The 20,912-nt window shown below is 42.6% G+C and overlaps 1 protein-coding gene across 1 annotated transcript; it reads right to left on the reverse strand.

Moving 5' to 3' along the window:
* Positions 1–1,103: 1,103 nt before the first annotated feature.
* Positions 1,104–20,806, reverse strand: INO80C (INO80 complex subunit C). The gene is made up of 5 exons (XM_063077383.1): positions 20,585–20,806; positions 9,218–9,328; positions 8,050–8,161; positions 7,036–7,103; positions 1,104–1,500 (listed from the first exon to the last, which is right to left on the reverse strand). Exons 1-5 carry the CDS (start codon positions 20,738–20,740, stop codon positions 1,369–1,371), a joined length of 579 nt encoding a protein of 192 aa, XP_062933453.1. The 5' UTR covers positions 20,741–20,806; the 3' UTR covers positions 1,104–1,368.
* Positions 20,807–20,912: the final 106 nt, after the last annotated feature.

Here is a 20,912-nt window from a genome sequence, read left to right on the forward strand (position 1 = left end):
CACATACTCCATGCTTCTACTGGAAGGGAAGCTGGGGGTTTTCCTAGGCTTGCTGCTGGCAGGAAGCATGGGGCGAGGTGAGAAGCAAGCAGCAGCCTCTGGTCTCTCAGAGACCGTCCATTTCACCACAACGGGGACCTCAAAGCACCGCTTATTGGAAATGCAGATTCTCAGGCCCCACCCCAGACCACCTACTGGATCAGACACTCCCACTATGTGGCACAAGGTGACTCTGGTGCTCACTCAGGTTTGAGAAACCTGGTACGGGAGGCTCAAATGCTTTGGTGATCACGGCTTAAGAAAGGTTCCCCACCTCTCCTGGCCATCATCTCAGGTCCCTTGTCATGGTGGAGGGAGGAAACACAATTCCCCTCCTGCTCTCACCACTAGTTATTGGAAAGGTGCTGGACACTGGGCTGCTGCAGTGGAGGAAAGGAAGCCAGGTCCCGGGCAGCTGCCACCTGCCCAGCAGGCCACTCTCCCAGCTGACTCACTTCTGTTTTCTTTTTGTTAAGCCTGGAGAGGGGTGCAGGGGGAGGCTTGTTTCCAGAAAGAAAAGGGCACCTCGATGCCTAATCTCCCAAAGCAGAGGCAGCTCTGGCACTGAAGGCCCAGGGCCTGGTTCCTCGTCCTTCCAGAGAAATATGGGAACAGAGCTCAGGGAGGCCCAGGGCTTGTCTCCACACTCTCCTCTTCTGGGCTAAAGAAACACTTCCTCTCCTTGTAGAAAGGAGAAGCAAACACTACCTCTCCAGAACAGGCTGCAGCCAAACAGGCAGCATCTTGTACTAAGACAAAAGCCCTCCGTGGACAGAAAGAGTGTGAGTGTTGGTACCCACACTTCCAAAGACCAGGAGAAGCTGATTTGGGAGCTGAGGCACAGGGTGAGGTTGGGCCAAGTGGAACAGGACGAGTTACTCAGCTATTTCTTTTCCAGCCCCAATTTTGGACCTCGTCCAAGTGTTCTGATCAAAGAGAAAGACTAACATGCTCTAAAAAGGGAGTCACTGGGATCAGGAACAATCCAGACCTGTTGTGGAGTCTTTAAATGCATTATAGGAGATTTCACAACTCTGGAACAAAAATTTGGGGATTTACTTGGATTAAATTAAAAGCACAATTTTATTGTATTTTCTTGTCAAATAACTTTACTTGAGGCAACAACTGAAGTGTAACTTAATTCAACGGGAAATATCACACTTGGAGGGAAAACAGAAAAAAACTTTAAATTAAAGCCAAACATTCTTTCCAAGGCACAACACTGGCATTTTCAGATTGACAGCAGAATGAGTTTGTTTCCATGAAACAAAACTGTGAGTCCAAAGTCTGCCTTTGAAACAGTTTTCCACTTCGTCTCATCTCTCAGGCTCAGGGAACGATGCTTGTGGCCTTCCTCAGGGCCAGATAGCCGGTGACCACATCGGACGGCAGCCTCCGAATGTAGGAAAACTCTTCGATGGTGCTGAACCGCAGCTTGCTCTGGGGGTCCGTGTAGTTGGCCTAGGTGAGAAATAGGCGCAGGGAAGGGCAGGAGGTTGGTGGAGGTGATATTTTAAGTTTAAGTAGAAGTTTGACATTTTTTTTCTGTTTTACTGAAAGTGAACTATATCTTCATTAGTCTTACTCTGCCACCAAGAACAATAAATTGCTCACTTTGGCACAGACTCATTAATCTTCCCAGACTTGGGAAACACTTCAGGGTGTGGACAGGAGGCTGAGGAATAACCACATCAGACTCTAGGACCCTTCTTGCTGGCGCCTGAAGAGTTGCCAGCAGCAGGTCCAAGACTGAATTTCATGATGGTCACCCCTCCCTGCCTACAAACTCCTGCCTCCTTCCAACAAATGTCCCAAGGCTGTGTTTCCCAAGGCAGGAACTGACTCTGTGCATGCTGAGTATGTGTCCCTCCCTGCTATGTTCCATCTGCCTCCATGTGCTCCTTTCCAGCTCTTCACCACCCCCCATGCCACTCTCAAGGCTCCCTGGGCTTCCCTGGCCACCCATACCCGCTCTTCCACCAGAAGGGACTGCCCTCCTACAACTGTGCTCAGGGTCATCTTCGCAACTTGCAATTCTGATCATGTCACTCCTCAGTATAAAAACCTCTCAAAATGGCTCCTCCCTGTTCTTGGGACGAAGGCCCAAGTCCTCAGCATGGCTCCCAGGCTCTGGGTCTTCCTTCCTCCTGAGGCTCCTCCTCAGACACACATTCTCTCTCTAGTTCCAACTGCCCCAGACTCTAAGTCCCTCCCTCTTGTCATGCCCCAGCTGCCCTTCCATAGGCAGGGGCCCCACCCCTGACCCACCCTGCTGAATCTCCTGCTCATCCTTCAAGACTCAGCCCCAAAGCCATACCCTCAGGGAAGCCTCATCTGCATCCCCACAGGATGTCAGGACTCCACTCTCACAGCACACAGATCTCTCCTGTGGCATGCTTATCTCTGTTGCTTTGAAGTTTGCTATCTACAGGACTCTTTGATCAGGGTCTAGGCTGTGATGCTCCATGAGGCGGGAACCCTGTGGTTTGCTGATCAGGGTAGACTGGCTCCTAATGCAGTGCAGAGTACACAGTGGGCCTTCAGTCAGGGTTTGTACAATGAATGATGAATGACCGAATGACCGAATGAACAAACACATGAACAAGCAAACATGATCAGAATCATCACAGAAAAGAGGACTTGTTTCTCAGACATATCAAAATTCTCTTTTTGGTCTCTGTTTCCCCATGTGCAAAGTGGAGAAAATAATTCACTTACTATATACCTCAAAGCTGATTGGCTTCTACAGATTTTGAAGCAGAAAACATGAGGGTGAGTCATTTTGAGCTCCTTTTTAACTGTAAAAGATGCCATTAAACTCCAGACAGATAACGTCCAATTACTCAAGGGTGGGTTGTCTCCTCTGGTGTTGATCATGTGCACTAACAGTAATGCTGTGACTCAGTAAGGGAGGGAAGAAGACAGTAAAGAAGCAACAAGCTGAAGGAAAATTAGTCACAGACTTCTCATGCTCTACAAAGTCTTCAGTTCTGCCACCGGAGATCTCCCTATTTAACTGTTGTGTGTCAGGAAAATGGGATTATTCCTAAAAAGCTAAGATTAATTAAAACTCTATTTAAAACAAAACTTTGATCCTTTGGCTTGATCTAGATATGACCTTTCTGTACCACATTTCCCCTAACGACAGTAATATTAGTGAAGGCTTAGTTAGAAAACAAGTCTCTTTTGGGGCTCCTGGCCATGAGGCAGTTGGATGAGCTCACTGCAGGGGGAGGCTTCCGAGCAGGAGGCAGGAAGGTGCGTCTGGCTGGGATTGTCTGTCCTCCACGGATGAGCCAGCCTCGGCCTGGCTCCCTGTCCCTGGCTGCCTCACTCCCCACCAAACTGTGCTGAGCCGGCACACCCAAGTTCAGACTTCACTGCCAAGAGGGCTGCTGTGGATAGAGCACAGTGGATAGAGCACAGTGTGGTAACACCAAGGTCAAGCATTCGGATCCTTGTGCCAGCCACCAAAACCCGCCCCCAAAAATGTGGAACACAGAGATCCTATGGCACCAACAAAAACTTGAACAGACCAGACCTGACCTAGAAGCCAGCGTCCAGTATTTTTAATGGAAGGGAGGATACCAAGTGATACCCCAGGGTTGAACAAGTAGAGAATGTCACTCCTACAGTCCACCCTTCTCTGGATTCCATCCCTCGAGCCTGAATGAAACAAGTCGTCCCATACGGCAGTCAGCAAACAGCTTTAGGTCCCCCTTGCTACAGGGTGACAGGCAGTGCTCCTGGCTCCCCCATCTCACCAGGACTGATTACAGGTATGACCCTGCATGCCTTCCTGCCATGCCCAAGCACAGGGGAAACAGTCACTTGGCCTGCTGGGAACAGGCGTGTCAGTGTAAACCTGAGTTGGGCTTCACTTTTTAATTAATGTAACTTTAAATTATACAAATAACAGGTGAACCATATTCTCCTCTTAAAAAAAGTTAAAAGCAAACATTACAGATAAGACTCAAGTCCCCCTTTACCACTATCTACCATCCAGAAGTCCTCTGCCTTGCCCTGAGGAAACCACTGGTAGGTGGGCACCCTTCCAGACTTTTCGAATGAATACCCTTACATACATATACAAACACACCAGAGAAATTACCCAATATTTTTTGTGTGTGTTGATTTTTATGTACTTGGCACCATGCTGTTTATACTGCTTTGCATCTTTCAGTCAGCAAGGTATGTTGGAAGATTATTCACATTGTTACATATGCATGTAACTCACAGAATAGTATGAAAACACTAGTGATAGATCTTTATATTGCTGCCAACATTCTGCTAACACACAGAGTCTCACATAAGTATTTCTGTATGAAGTTCCTTGTGCACACTAGTTCTGTAGGTAGCTGCACAGAAGGCAAGTTGCTGGGTCATGGACTTTTGCTTTTTTGTGTCAAGAGATAGTGCCAAATTGTCCTCCAAAGAAGCTGCAGCAGTGTATATTCCCACCTCAAAACAGCAAGGTATGAGGATATCCATTTTCCTGTGTTGGTGCCAAAATATATAATCAAACATTTTAATGTCTTTCCTTTTTGATGAGGCTTTTTCCTAATTACCAGTGAAGTTGAATATCTCCTTATTGGTCATGTATATTTCTTCTCTTTTAATTGTCTGTTCATAGGAGAATGGAGGACCAGATCCAAACAGGACCAGATTCAAATGGGTCCACAGTGGGGAGGTAGGCTCTAGGCCTTTTTGCCGATTTTGCTATGGGATTGTCCTTCAATGATTTCGTGGTGTCCTTTGTGTATTCAGAATTTCTTAATTCTTACATACAGTGGGGCAGATTTCAGATAATATATAACATTACAAGTCCTTTGCTGATAGCATAAAGGGGTCCGCAGTAATGTTCGCAAAATGATTCTCATGCCTTCTGCTATGGGTTAAATGTGTCCCCCAAAGGTTCATATATTGGAAACTCAATCTCCATTGTAACAGTATTAAGAGAGAGGAAAATATAATTATGGTAATTGAAAGGTGGAGCCTTTGAGAAGCAATTGGATCTGAGGATGGTGCCCTAGTGAATGGGTTGATCGTGGAATAATGGGCGTGATTCTAATGGCTTTAAAAGGAAAGCAGGTGAGGTCAGCCTCTTGCTCAGCCATTTGCCATGTGTGATACCCTGGTTGCCACAGGACTCTGCAGAGTTCCCACTAAGAAGAGGGCTCTCACCAGATGAGCCCCCTGGACTGTGGACTTCCCAGCTTCCAAACTGTAAGAAATAAAATTTCATTTTTTCATAAATTACCCAGTTTCAGGTATTTTGTTATAAGCAACAGAAATGGACTAATATACCTCCTAACATGTGAAAACACTGTACTAGCAGATGAGCTTCCTGAAATGGTGAGGATAAAGCTAAGGGACCATCCCCCAAGTCTGACCATAAATCGTGGCTTTCAAAAGCTCAAAATGACACAAGGAGAGATTTCCACTTTGGGTCATAACAGAATAACTGGTGCCAGAATAGTTGTCTTGCCATAAACAACTATTAAAATGGGCCAAATATATGAGGCAACTATTTTCAGGCAATAGACCAGACGTAGCACAAAACTACACTGGTGGTTTCCAAACTGTGTTCCCCAAAAGCACTGAGGTGTCACTGTGGTGGGAGGTGGGGAGGAGAACAGGGCACCAGACCCAAATGGGACCGTAGTGGGGGGGTGGGCTCCAGGCCTTTTATATATTTGGATTCTGTAAAAGATTTCATTTGGAAAAGGGGTTCTGATGCTCAGAAAGTCACCAAGGAAGTTTGGAAGTCACTACCTTTACCACAGTGCCTCTTTAGAGAAGTTTAAATATTTTTTTAAAAAGCACATTCATCATCTAAAATGCAGACTTTTAAAACTTCAGCAGTAAAAAAAGAAATAATTGTGTCATTTGGGTTATTTCATATAGTTAACTAGCAGAGGAAAGTGAAGTAAAACTCGGGTCTCCTGCTTTCTGGAGCAATACTCCCCCAAGGCTGCCCACACGGACACCCAGGTTGCTGGATGAATGAACACCTCTGCACAAACCTATCACCTCTTCACAGGAGACACGTTCCAGACAGGACCAGCAATTGCTGACAGTCAACACTGTTTAAATAGACATTACTTGCAAATCAAAACCACTTTGAGATACCATCTCACTCCAGTTAGGATAGCTAATATCCAATAGATTGAGAATGATAAATGCTGGCGAGGATGCAGAGAAAAAGGAACGCTCCTACACTGTTGGTGGGACTGCAAAATGGTGCAGCCTTTATGGAAAATGGTATGGAGGCTCTTCAAACAACTACAGAGAGAACTACCATATGACCAGATTCCACTGCGGGTTATATATCCAGAGGAATGGAAATCATCAGTCAAAGGAATATCTGTACTCCCATGTTTATTGCAGCATTATTTACAATAGCCGAGAGTTGGAACCAGCCCAAATGTCCATCAGCAGATGAGTGGATAAGGAAACTGTGGTATATCTACACAATGGAATACTACTCTGCTATAAAAAAGAATGAAATACTGCCATTTGCAACAACATGGATGGACCTAGAGAGAATTATATTAAGTGAAATAAGTCAGGCACAGAAAGAGAAATACCACATGTTCTCACTTATTTGTGGGAGCTAAAAATAAATGAATAAATAAATAAATATACAAACAAATAAATGGGGGTGGGGAAAGAAAACACAACAATCACAACAATTCCTTGATCTTGTCTTGTTAAGACAAGTGAACAGATATGATGTTGATGTGGGGAAGGGGGAAGGGGGAAGAGGGAAGGAGGAAAGGTTGAAATTGGTAAAGGGACATGAAAATCAACTATACTGTATACTGATAAATTAAAATAATAAAAATAAATAAATAAATATTGGTATTAAAATCTAAAAACATAATATTAAACTTTAAGGAAGGTTGGTCAAAAAAATAATAAATAAATAGACATTACTGTGAAATCTTCTTTTCAATTTAATGTTATGAGATATAGAGATATAATTATACTCACAAGAAGACCTGAAACATCAGAATACTTCTTAGCTGGTTTAAAGGATGGTGGAGCATCAATACTGAAGTCTGGAAAAAAGAAAAGGATAAAGGATAACTAAACTGACCTTAAAACATTCAATCTCTTTCTCTTTTTTTCTAAAATACTGTTTGATAACATTCCTGGAATCTTCCTCAGTACTCATGGAATTCTCTGTAGATTAAGCAGAGAAGTGAGGGAGAAAGTCTTAGAAATAATGCAGTATGTCAGGGACCAAGTGCAGGCTCTGGATCCAGCCCTGCCCTGTCACCAGGGACCTTTTATTTCAGCAGATCCACTGGAAAGCTTATCTGCCCACAAGCTACCTTCACAGTCTCAGGCTACATGGGCTGATGGTGATAAAATGCCAAACAACCCACTAATTGGATCTGCGCAGCCAGACACCCAGATGACTGACTGACTACCTCACTTGTCACCCATGTGTCACCCCCATGAAAAATGTACAGAGGGACAACAGATGGAGGGAACTTTGAACCTGTGCTTTCCACGGAGGTTGAACAGAACATAGCAGTGTTTTACACAGACTTGGACACAACTGCAACATATTTACTCTGAAAAACACTGGTTCAAAGAGTAAAAGAGTTGGCTTTCAGGCCGGTTGTTAGAAACCCTCCTAAATCTGGCATTATACTTGGCTTACCTTGTTCTTGGAAACAAATTTAAAGAGCTGACTTTTGAATAAGAAGTTTGTCTAACAGAAACATCAATATTATTATATCAGAACCTATTTCTCCAGACTGAAATGTTAACAATGACACTAAAAAACACACACCCATGACAACACAAACAGATTCAACACAGATACGGTTATGAGGAAATACACACATAGTATCATTAGATGAGTGCCACTATAAAATTCTCAAGTAAAGAATTGTTTCCTACGGTTATGCAAACACAATAAAATAACGTAGGTGGGCTATAAGAAAGTTCCTAGTCTGAACACCATAAAAACATGGAAGGCTCTAGACAGCTCACAGTTAGGATCGTTTAGTTGCCACGGCAATGCCCTTTCAGAAGCGAGAATTTGTTTCAGGTTCTTCCAGGTTCTGTTCTTCTTGCCAGCTACTGCGCCACCGTGGCCAGAGTGCTTGAAATAAAAGCATGAATTAGAAAAAACAAAAATCAACGGAGACTACCATTTGAGAATCTGATATTTATGCTTAACCACAACTGTAATGTACCTCTCATTCTGTCAGCAATCATTAGTAAGCCTTGAGACTTCTTTAAAAAGCATTTAATTGTACATTTCAATCATAGTTTAAAAAACCCAGTTTTAGGATTGTCAAAAACCATGAGTTAGGTGGTGATGGAGTAGAAATAAAAGGCTACTTTCCTGCATGAACATAGAAAATAAAATCTTTTATTGGGTCTAACTTTGTAGAATTCACTCATAAATTTCCCATTTAAAAAGTAAGTTTATTAAACAAAGTTAGATTTAAACTCATGACTGCATCTCTAAACTCCCTTCTGAGGGCAAGTCTCTGTCTTGCAAATTACTGGTGATCCTGGAAAACCAAATAAGCCTCAATCGTGGCATGGCGAGCCTTCTGGAAATCTTTTTTCTTTTTTTATCCTATGAAGATGACAAAATAAAATGGAAAAGAATACCAAAATCTATTGCAGACACTGGTAATATTGTATGTCCAAAACTAACTCATAAAAAACTTTTCATGTTGTAATCTGAATCACCGTAATTCATTAGATCTCTCAAGACTGAAAGGAAGAGTACCCTATTTCTACTTTACAGAACAATAGCTTAGATTTTCTTAAAGAGACCGGTGAAGAGCATTCTTCTTTAGTTAGTTATTTCAAACCTCATTTAAAACTTGGGTGAGACCAATAAAAAAGGAAGGGAAACAATCACCATGGAAATTACCCATCCTTGAAATAGCATCCTTTAATGAATTCCACAAAGGGCACAAAAATCCTTGGGATCTGGCACATTGGGAGATCAGGAGGAAGGGCCCTTCTCCTGCCCCATCCCTCCCACAATAGCCCGTGGGGGAGGAGGTGGCAACTCAGACTGAGGGAGAAGAGGACGTCAGTGCCAACTCAGCTGCAGGCCCAGCAAGACTGGAAGCTGAGGTGTGGCTGTTTATTTTTTTTTAAATATATATACATATATAATAGCTTAGATGCTTACCACAAAGTTGGGATCCTTAAATGGCAAGGGTCTGGCAGTTTTTTCCACAGATCCTGTGTTAAACTCAGAGGGCACCATTTTATTCTCACTCATGGCTTCCATGCTGATACCCTTAAACATATGAATAGTTTGAAGTCAGTTTCTTCCAGATGAGTTCCCCACCTCTGCTCTCCACAGGACGTAAGATGATACCAGAGGACATGCCAGAGAGGACAGTGTGCCCAGAGCTCCAGCAGGTGGCCTGCCCCAGAGGAGGGCATGCCAGATGGAGAGCAGCACCTGCTATGCAGAAGCCACAGGAGAGACAGCCAGGACCCCCAGCTGCCATGTTTCCCAGCTCCCCTATGTGCCAAATACAGGGATGGCTGTCTTACCTGAGCCAGTTCATTTAATTCTAACAAGCACTACAAAATAGGTGCTATCATACCCAGGTTACAGGAAAGAAAACTTCGGTTCAGGGGATGGGTTCAAGGCACTTGACAGTGGTCAATCTTTGGATTCAAACCCAAATCAGGCTAATTCCAAAGTCCCCACCATCTCTATGACACCACATAGTCCCTACTCCTATTGATCTTGTCAAAACTGTGTCTTGAAATATTAAAACAAAAAAGGCCCAGCCCCTTTAAGGGTCTAGTCAGCCAGAGAACCCAGGCTGGAGCCAGTATGCTGAAGGGGCACAACAGGTCATGGACATCATGAGGAAGGAAAATGGAGAGGAAGCTGGAGGGCCATAGGTCAGCTGGCTACAGCCAGACAGTGCCTGGACAAGCAGGCTAATATGCTTGGAAACAAAAAGAACAAACACGACAAAGTAAGAAATCAGTTCTGATTTCTAATGTAATTCAGATCTTCCCAGACCGCAATAAACTTTTAAAATATTGATATATAATTTACATACCATGAAATGCATAGATCTTAAGTGTAGGTTTCACGAGTTTTGACAAATGTATACACTACTGTAATCCAAATCCCTATCAAAATACAGAACATTTCCATCACCTCAGAAAGTTCTCTCATGCCCCTTCCTAGTCAATACCTTCCAGCCCCAGGGTCAACCATTGCTCTGATTTCTACCACATTACTTTTACCTGTTCTAGAACTTCATATAAATGGCATCTGACAGCACATACTCTTGTGTCTGGCTTCTTTACAAAGCTCAGCACAAAGGTTTTAAGACATATCCACATTGCCACGTGGATCAGTGGTTAGTTTCACTGTATCTGCATACTACTCAGCATAGTAGTATTCCACTGTGTGGATGTGACAATTTGTTAATCCATTTCCCTATTGATGAACACTTGATTCATTTTGAGTCTTCAGCTATTACAAATAAAGCTGCTGTGACATGTTTTTGTTTCTCTTGGGTAAATACCTAGGAGTGGAATGGTTGGGCTATAGGGTAAGTATACACTTCACTTTATAAGACACTGCCAAGTCATTTTCCAAAGTGGCACCCTGTTATACTCCTACAAGCAGTGTATGAGAGTTCTGGTTGTTCCACATCCTCATCAATATTTGGTGTTATCAGGCTTCTTAATTTTAACCATTCTAGTGGGTATACAGTATCTCGTTGCAGGTTCATTAGCATTTTCCTAATGACTAATCATGAATGGAATACAGCCCATTAAAAAATGAGACAGCTCTATACATGCTAAAATGGAATGCTATCCTAAATGAACTGAGTGTAAAAGAATATACGTTTATGGTAGATATTATGTAAAATATCTACCATAAAAAATATCAATAAAATAATATATATTCTTTTATATACACAGAAAAGCTTTAGAAGGTTATACAAGAAACTGGTGGAGAAAAGAATAAGTACTATATGCCCTTTCATATTGTATATTTTAAGTTCTGTGCTACGTGCATGCATTACTTATTCAAAAGGAGGAAAAAAGTTAAGGCTAAAAGTCATGTTGCTATCCGGAATGACATTACATGATTACCTGAAACAACAGGCTTCTCTATTCTCAGCTTAGAATTTTAGCAACTTATCCTGCCAAACTGGTTCCCTCAAGCTGATAAAGACCTCAATTTACTTATATTAGTATATGGAGAAAAAAAAAGTGGGTGTGGGGGTGTAATATATAGGTGCGTATATTTGGGATCCATGTGGGGAGGAGGGGCAGGACAACAAGGACCACTCACTCTGCTTTAACACTTCTCTGGACGATCTCTCCTCAAGCACCTCCTCAGACTCCTCTCCGGGGTCTCTGCACATGGGCCTGGGCTTCAGCCAGGGGCTCCAGCCAGGGTTCCAGGCCCTGTGCACCCTCCCTCTGTTCATGCCACCTCTTCTGTCTGGATTGCCCCTCAACTACTCTTCCTCCCATCCATGATCTTTCCGAACTTTTCTCCCCTCCAAGGCTCAGCTCAAATGTCAACTCTCTAAAAACTGAGGGGCTCCCCATTTCTTATCCTTTTCCTACCATGTGTAGCCACAGGTGTTCTCTCTCTCTCCCTCCCTCCCTCTCCCTCTCTCACCCTCCCACAGTCCTTTGCCTTTATCTGGTAACTTCCTGAGCTATACAATTCAGAGGGACCCTGTAGTGCACCTCTTGCCCACTCCAAGCCATTCTCTCTACAGTGCAGTGAGCATCACACTTTTAAATGCAAGCTTGATGTCACTCTCCTCCTTAAAACTGGTCAGTGATTTCTACTTCCCATGGGATTAAGGAACAAATTCTGGCCTCCTCTCCAGCCTCATCTCTTGCTCCCCTCCTTCCTATATTTTGTATTTTCTAGTGCAAAATTCATTGAGCCATTTTCTATATAGCAAAAATAGTTCCCAATTTTTCCATTTTCATTTATGTGTTACTAAAAGTATTTTCATTGGGATTAATCCATGTCAGTTTTAATTTTACAACAAAGATTAGATTTAGCATTTTGTACGTAACTAACTTTTACTGCCCATATGACTTTCACTTTATGGTAATCATATTCCTACTATGTAGATGTATCCTGGGAGACCCAATTTGATAAGAAAGATTTGATTCTCCCATCACATTTAATCAATAACAAATGTTACCTTGTGCAGATTTAGCCAGTTGTCAATGTTATTTTTTGTTGGATATTTGTAAGGTTAATATGTAGTATAAATTGAATATATGATTGATACTTTGTATTTACATCAATGAAAAAACAGCAACTTTGTGACTGTAGTGGATTGAATTATGTCCCCCCAAAACTCACTGAGGCTTGAATTGTTCCCCCAAGTTTTATGTATTAGAAACTTAGGCCCCACTGTGACTATTAAGAGGGTGGAAAATCCTATTACGGTAATTGAAAGGTAGAGCCTTGAAGAGGTGATTGAATTGTAGGACCATGCAGTAGTGAATGGATTAAAAATGGCGGTCATGGGCGTGTTTCTGAGGGCTTTAAAAGAAGAGAAGAGTCTGTCTTGCTCTCTCTCTGTTCTCTCTGCTTCCACCGCCTTGCAATGTGAGACCCTGAGTCACTGTCCCCACCACCAGATGGTCTTCGGACTTCCCAGCCTCAGAAACTGTAAGCAAATAAACTGCATTTTCTTTATAAATCACCCAGTTCCATGTATTCTGTTATAGCAACACAAAACGGACTAATACACTTAGTAATAGACTGTAACCCATAGAATAAGAATCCATGATACAAATGCTGATTTTGAAAAATGAGTAAATGAATGCAAGAGAAGAGAAAGCAGTTGCTCAGAGTAGGATTCTAATTAATAAATATAAAAGAAATGAAGAAATTAGAAAATCACCATTTAGCACCCACCATGATAATAACTGTTTCAGGGAAAAGCCATTAATGGATGATCAAAGTGGTTGGTAAGAATAAGAAGAAAAATGGAATACTTATATAGTCGCAAGGTATCTTCCCACAAGATTCCTTAATACAAGCAGAAAAATAATAACTTTACAGTGGAGAAACCTGGCAGACACACCTTACTCAGTGCTTTGACATCATCAGTAACGGGACATATGAACATGCATGCCACGCCACACAGCAGGATGCACTGAGAAGAGGAGAGCTTCCCTTCTCTACTCTTGCTGGAAACGCATAACCCACACCGCATCACGAGGGAATATTAGATGGCACAAATGAGGAACATTCTGGAAGTGGCTAATATACTTCAAAAGCGTCAAGGTCATGAAAGAAACTGTTTCAAATTAAAAGAGACTAAAATGACATAGCAACTAAATGGATCCTGGACCAGATAAGAGACAAGAACAAGGCCTGTATATTAGGTAACAGTGTTGTATCAAAGTTAATTCCCTGAATTAGAAAAAATGCTGAATGGTCTCTCCTCCTCAAACACCTTCCCAGGGTCCCTCCACACGGGCCTGGGCTCCAGCCAACGGGTCCAGGCCCTGTGCGCCCTCTCCTCTGTTCAAGCCACCTCTTCTGTCTGGATTGCCCCTCACCTTATCCTCTCCTATCTATGGTCTTTCCTAACTGTTGTTACGTAAGTGAATGCCTCTGGTCTTAGAAAAGCCACACTGAAATATTGAGAGGATTAAAAAAAAAAAAAAAAAAATACAGTGACCAAGTGAAGGTTCTCCCCCAGGGTACACCCAGCTGCTAACTCCATGGTACCTGAGGAGGAAGCTGTAGCTGGCATGTGGATCAAGAAGGGTGACAGTCACCTGCTCTTCCAAGAGGCGGTGTTCCAGGGGCAAAGGAGAAAGCCCAGGTCCACTCACTGGAAGGAACATGAGGTGGCCAGCTAGTGGCAGAAGAAGGAAAGAGCCATTTTCCCAAGGAATCTAACAACAATCCATAAGGGTGCAACACAAGACTACACAGCGGGAAACAGGTCAATGGCCATGGACTATCTGGAAGCTGGGCCTATGGGGTGGCCTAAACTAGAGATGAACAGCTCTAAGCATCAAATCACATCAAAACCAGGATGGCTAGAGGAAGAAGGCAGAATTTAAAAGAGATTTCCTGGGGCCAGATATGCTTTAAGTTCCAACTTTATTGTTTGAGTTTTTCATAAAGAATATGACTACTGATATAATATTGTTTCCATCTGGGAGAAAAAATCTCAAACTGAACTGCTAGAGTAGCAGAGAGGAAATATTAAAGGGGAAGGAAAAAATGAAAACCCCAAGGCCTCCAGGGGTGATCACAGAACCAACCACAGGCCCAGCTCCCAGGGCCCATCCCCAGGCAGTGAGTTAGCTTGTTCTACTCCAGAAATGCTCAGAGACTGCACTTCTCCCTTCCTGTTTATTCCTCTTCCCTGACTCCCACTGGGGAAGCTCAAAGGCGCTGTGTGCCTAGTGAGAGGGAAGGAATGCAGGGGATCCTTTTGAGAACACACCACCAGACAGAGGCACCTCAGTGAGATCTGGGCAGGTGAAGCTTCCCGTGAGGCCACTAAGAAAAGCAGGGACCTCAGCAAGTCAGTGTGGTTTGAATGGTCTGAAAGCTCTGCCAGGGTAGAAGAAATACCATCAGACAAGTGCATCTGCTGGGAGCAAGGGGGCAGTGGTAAGAAGAAAGGGCCAGAAGTCTGCACCAGCCATTCCAGACAGCAAGATAGAGAAGAGTCTAGAAGGAAATGTAAATGATGAGCTGAAGCAGGGACTGTTGAAATACCCCTCCTGCTGGCTTGTTCACTTCATCCTCTGCTCTTCCCTCTTCCACAGAGCCAGACCCCCACTGGACAGTCAAGCTGAAGGGGCAAAGGAAGGAAGCCACCCTAACATGAACTGAGCCAAGTCACTCCAGAGCTGGCCTCCTGCCTCTGAAATAACAGAGGGCATTCTTCCCTCTCTAGCCAGAAACACCCTGCCGAGGCCCAAACTGGTTTTCTGCTCTGCTTTCCTCTTCATCCCACTCCCACCCCATGTTACTACACCCTCGTTCTTCCTTTCCCTCGGCTTCAGCCAAGTGCAGACTCCCGTGTCTACTAATGACAGGATGAGAGGGAGAGGCCTTTAGTTAATGGGAAGATCAAGCATGTGAGGCTCGGGTGCAATACAATAAAATTTTAAATAATGGATAGTTTCCATACTAGTAAAGCACTATTAACATTAAGAGACTTTATGAGATGAACTATCCCGCCCTGAGACAAGCACACCCTAAGGAGAGGGGAGGAACTACCGCCTAGCACTAAGAGCTGATGCAAGTCCCAGAGAAGAGAGACCTGGTTATTTACGAAGCACACCCCTGTTACTAACAGACTGCAGTCAGCAAGGCCTGGAGTTTCGGCCCAGCTCTGCCCAAATATAGAGCCCAAATAAATGGCTTCGTCTCTCCAGAGAGCAGCCTGCATGAACGGACTCAGACTTCAGGATCTGAGTCTGACTGTGCTTACAAAGGAAGAAGACAAATATCATTTGTCCTATCACCAAAAGATCAAATGCCCAGTTACATCTATCATTAAGTATTCTAGATTCAGATAGGAAACCCTAGTCTAAAACTGCAGGGTTACTTACCATAGGGTTACTTAAAATAGCAAAACCTTAAGATGTCACCAAAATATTTGATAAAGTCAATTAAATAAGAGAATTTAATTCCTTGGAACATAATGCAATTAGTCATAAAAGTCTATTAGACCTTTAAAGTCTAATTGAGAAGACTATCAACATAGAGAACTGTTCACAAAATTATGCTAAGTGAACAGCAGGGTACACACTGTTACACACCAAATACAATTATGAAAAACTACATCTACATGTGGAAAACACAGATTATAATAGTTGTTGTGAAAGTAGGCTGGGTGACTTTTTATGTCCATGTTAATAATGGAAAAAAAGTAATTTTAATGAAACAAAAGAATAATTTATAAAACTTAAGATTATCATGATTTTTTAAAAGTTGGGGTAGAATGATTTTTTTTTTAACGAATAAATCAAATCAGTCCAGCATTCTCTGGCTGCCGCCAATCACAGAAGATTCTACCATCATCTTCACTCTGCATTATCCTTCTAAAGAAGCAACTACTGACTCAGAACTGTAGGTGTGTTGTTAACTGTTTATTAACCATCACAAATCAAAAGTCTATGAAGTAATTCTCAGTCTACAGATCAATTAGGTTTCTATGTAAATTTTAACAACTTCAACAGGCACTTGAAAAACCTAAAATACCCTATACTGATCCAGTAAAATCCACCCCCAAAGCATTTCCATGCATCACGGATCTGGTTAAACCAGAGATCTAATTACATCTTCCAATGTAGAAAGTGATACAGTGATATCAAAAGAGGCAGTTAAGACAAAAGAATTTGGACTTTGGACAGCCTGCCTGGGTTTAAATCCTGACTCTACCACTTATTAGCTGTGTGACCTTGGGTAAGTTACTTAACCTCTCTATGCCCCCAGTCTTTTTATCTGTAAAATGAGGATTAAAAAACTCACAGAAGGGTGTTTTGAGAATTAAAGGAGATAGTGCTTAGGAAGTGCTTAGAACAGTACCTAGCACATAGTAAATGCTCAACAAATATTACTATTATTTGTCATTGTTTTTTAAATTAAGCAGTTATCTGTTCCTCACCCACCAACTTAACATTAATCATTTTCTAAATATCATATACCAGAACAATGGGAGACTGGAGTTTTATAATCTCGTTAATCAATAACTAGTTACATTAAAAATATGAATCCAAACACAGAATTGTAATTCTAAGACAATTTGTGCAACTTAGCAAGCATAAATACTTAAGAGTAATTTCTGCTGAAATTCCATCTTGATGGAATAATAAAACAAAATTGTTTTTTGTACTATTAAACTATTTAATATTATTTCCTAGGACTGATATAAAAAAAAAACTTCTATAAATCCTTTGCTCAGAATACTTTTAGATTAAAAATGTTCCCCTCAACTCCTGAGGGCTTGTAAGCATTTAAATTTCTAAGCATCTTTAAATTTCAGCTATGCACTCAATTTTTACTTTATGCATATTTATTTCTGGAAAGTAAAACCACCTTAAGATGATGTCCATGATGTCAAGTTATTTTCAACAGTCTCAAAAAGCACTCTGACCCTTAGTAAATTTTCAAATCCCATGAAAGTTTTACACTTTTCTTAAGGAAACAAAATCACTGAAATTATTAAAGCAGGGAAATTTTGGTGCTGAAAGATCTACAAAATCTCCTCTAACACACAAAATACAATCATTTATACAAAAACACTTACTTCCCCACTGATGAAACCTTGGGCAATCTGAGTTAATCTCACTTGCGCACAGCTCTGAACCTAGAATACCTTCCCCATCCAAACCCACAACCCCTCGAAATCAACCTCATGTCCTGCCTTCTACCTCTCTTTCTTTGACTACCATTACCAGCACGAGTCCTCATCTTCCTGTATCCTGCCACAACAGGGGACCAACACAAGACAATACCTATAATCAGCTTTGGCTCGAGGTTAGAAGTTACTACAAGCATAGTGTCCTAACTATTTCATATGTGCGATAGGTAGAATTCTAAAATGGCCCCCTAAAATTCCCTGCCTCTGGTGTAGACACGTTCTCCCAATTATTTAAGCAAGCACTAATCCAGGTATGGTTTATGAAGGGGTCTTGGATATGTAATTAAGGTCTCAGATCAGCTAGCCTTAAATAAAGGTGTTCTCAAACAAAGGTAAATCCAGGTGGGCCTGCCCTAATTACAAAAATCCTTTCAATTTAGTCCAGAGATCAGCGATAAGTCAGAGATAGCGTGAGAGGGATTGGATACAGGGAAGTCCTCCACAGCCAGCTTTGAAGATGGAGGATGTCACGTGGCAAGGAATGTGGGAAATGGCTGACTGCCAGCAAGGAGTCATGGACTCGCAGTACTACCACCACAAACTGAATTCTGCTAACAATCCAAATGAGCCTGAATGCAAATTTTCCCCAAAAGCCTTCAGACAACAACTCAGCCCAGCCAACACTTTGATTTCAGCTTTGTGAGACAATGAGTAGAGAACTGACCCAATCATGTTGTGCCAGGACTTCTGACCTACAGAACTATGAATTAATAAATGAGTGTTATTTAAGCCACTAAGTTTGTGCTCATTTGTAATGTCAGCAATAGAAAACTAATAAAGTACAATGTATGTATGTCATTCTCTCCTCCTGGAAGATTTGTGGGAGGGTGGGGACAAGCTATAAAAATCCTTTGAAATTTCTTAAGTATACTGCTGGGGGCATAACAAAAATACAGTACAATAAATTTTCACCGAACTGAACTGAAACAAAACAGAAAGGCTGAGCAAAGAGCATCATCTCAGGAAGATTCCAGGCAGCCCTAAGGGTAGTGCTGTGCTAATGACTGCATATGCTGTGGAACAGAGAACTAGGATGAAAGGATTACAGCAGGACAAAAATCTAAGACTTCTTTCCAGAGACAGATGCCAAGTTTTTTTCCTTCCTCATGGGATGCTGAACATGGAAGTGGGGTAACTGGTTACTACATTTCTTTAGTTAAACATCAGCTGGGGAAGAGGAGAGTCAAGGCAAAAGAATTCACTATTCCAGGAAATGCCTTGTTCTTTCCTGCCTCTCCTGAGGGTGATGCTCAGATAGAGAAGGTCCACAAAGAACACCTAGGCAGCCCTTCAGCTGAGTGGAGAGACCTGAGGCCACGAGAGTTGTGATTTCCACCAAACTGGATTACTGGAAATTTCCAGCATCCTGAAGGCATTTGGCCCACTCTCTGAAGTTTGCTGTGGTGGGAGGTGATCAATGCTGCTACCTTTTGGGTCAAAACAATCATTCCTCCTAAAATGTACTGATTACATTCGTTGGTCTTGGTACACATGGATATCAAAACATATCATGTGCATACTGACAGGAAGTACCCAAAGTGCATATAATTGGCAAAGGGGTCCAACCTAGATTATATAAGAAACTCCTACACATCAATAATTTTAAAAAGCAACCCAATGAGAAAAAATAATCAGGCACTTCATAAAAGATATCGGAATAGTCAATAAGCATATGAAAAGGGGACTGATATCATTAGCCATCACAGAAACATAAACTAAAACAGTAAGATACCACTACACATCAACAGAATGGCTAAAATTTTTAAATATGACAATGCTAAGTATTGTTGAGGATGTAGAGCAACTCTAATAACTATTTTGCTAGTGAAAATGCAAAATAGTACAACCGCTTTTGAAAATACTGTTCAACAGTTTCTGGGTTAAATGTTGTGTCTACCCTCTGACTCAATTCCACTACTACTCCAGAGAAAGGAAAGCATATATCCACACAAAAACGTATACGAGAGTGTGCAGAGAGCTACACCTAAAAGCCAAAAACTAAACAACTCAAATGTCCATCAGCTGTGTACAATGTACGAGATATATGAATGAATGACTCTCAAAAACATTGTTTCAAAAAGGAAGACAAAAAAATATTACTCCTATGTTCTGTAGGATTCCATTTATGTTACGTTCAAAAACCATCTATGGTGAGAGATGGCACTATAAGTGGTTACCTCCAGTAGGGAGCAAAAAGTACTGACAAAAAAGGGTCACTAGGGAATTTTCTGGGTCTCTCAGAAATGCTATTTTGATCTGAGTGGTAGCCACATAAATGTATATGTAAAAAGTCATTGACTTGTGCACTTTGCTATATGCAAATCTTACCTCAACAAAGTACTAAAAAGGAAAAAAAGAAAGCACTACCAATTACCGAGGGGAAAAGCCACAAGCAGTTAACATCTCCAGAACAGCAGCTCGGTGAACACCATGTGCTGAGGAACACAAAGCAACACACCATCTTTGCTCTCTTACTGATGTGAATAATAAGCAGGAGCCAGGAAAAACTAATCATGCCGCTCTGTTGAAAGTTCTTTGCTGGAATTGCATTGCCTAGATTCCCCTGATGCTCTGAGGTGCTCAGTGCTTTACAATCATCTCATTTAATTCTCTTCACCCATGAAGTAAGCAAGCCCAAACCCACTTTAAGATGGGGAAACTGAGGAGAGCACTTTCCTAAGGATGAGAAACCATACGTATCTACATATCTTTGTTTTCCTCCCTGCAGGACATCAGGGCGCTGTGCACCTCACAGACACTCGGTCGATGTCTGCAGAATGGACGAAGGAGAGATGCGCTAACCTCCGAATGAATGAAACTCAGAAAAAGTCCTGAACCCCGCTCTCAACGCGACCTCGACGGGAAGGAGCGGTGCTTCTACTAAGTCTAACGTCCTCCACCTCCCCTTCTCTCTTCACAGTGCAAGGCGGGTGATCTTCTAACCAAAACCCACGTGCCCAAACTAAGGGGAAAAAAATACTCTTTTACCCTAGAGACCAGAAACTACCACAGAGCCCCGAACCGCACGCGCTCCGCCCCGCTCGGCGCCCTCCCTCCGCCCGCACGCGCACGCGCTCTCGTCACCCCGCCCCGCGCACGCGCAGGCTAGGAGAGCGACCGCGTACCTGCGCGAAGCTGGAGGCGGACGCTTTCTTCTTCTTACTCGCGCCGTAGCCCCCGGCACTGCTGCCGTTATGAGAAGGGCTGGACGGCCTCTTCTTGCTGTTGCGGGCTGCCCCGGGAGTGAGAGTGGTGGCCACAATTGGAATTTGAGCAGCCATCCTCCCTGAGTCTTCCTCGTGCTCCCCCCACCTCTGTCCCACTGCGGGCCCTGTGACTTCCGGCTCGCGGTTACTTCCGCCTTGATGCTTGAAAATCCGGCCTGGACTCCAGGCTTTCGCTGAGTTCTCTCGGAGGAATCTAAAAGGCGGAGCTCCGGGCAGTTTATCCCGC

The sequence above is a fragment of the Cynocephalus volans genome, chromosome 13 (genome assembly GCF_027409185.1).
Source record: "Cynocephalus volans isolate mCynVol1 chromosome 13, mCynVol1.pri, whole genome shotgun sequence".
Classification (NCBI taxonomy): Eukaryota; Metazoa; Chordata; class Mammalia; order Dermoptera; family Cynocephalidae; genus Cynocephalus; species Cynocephalus volans.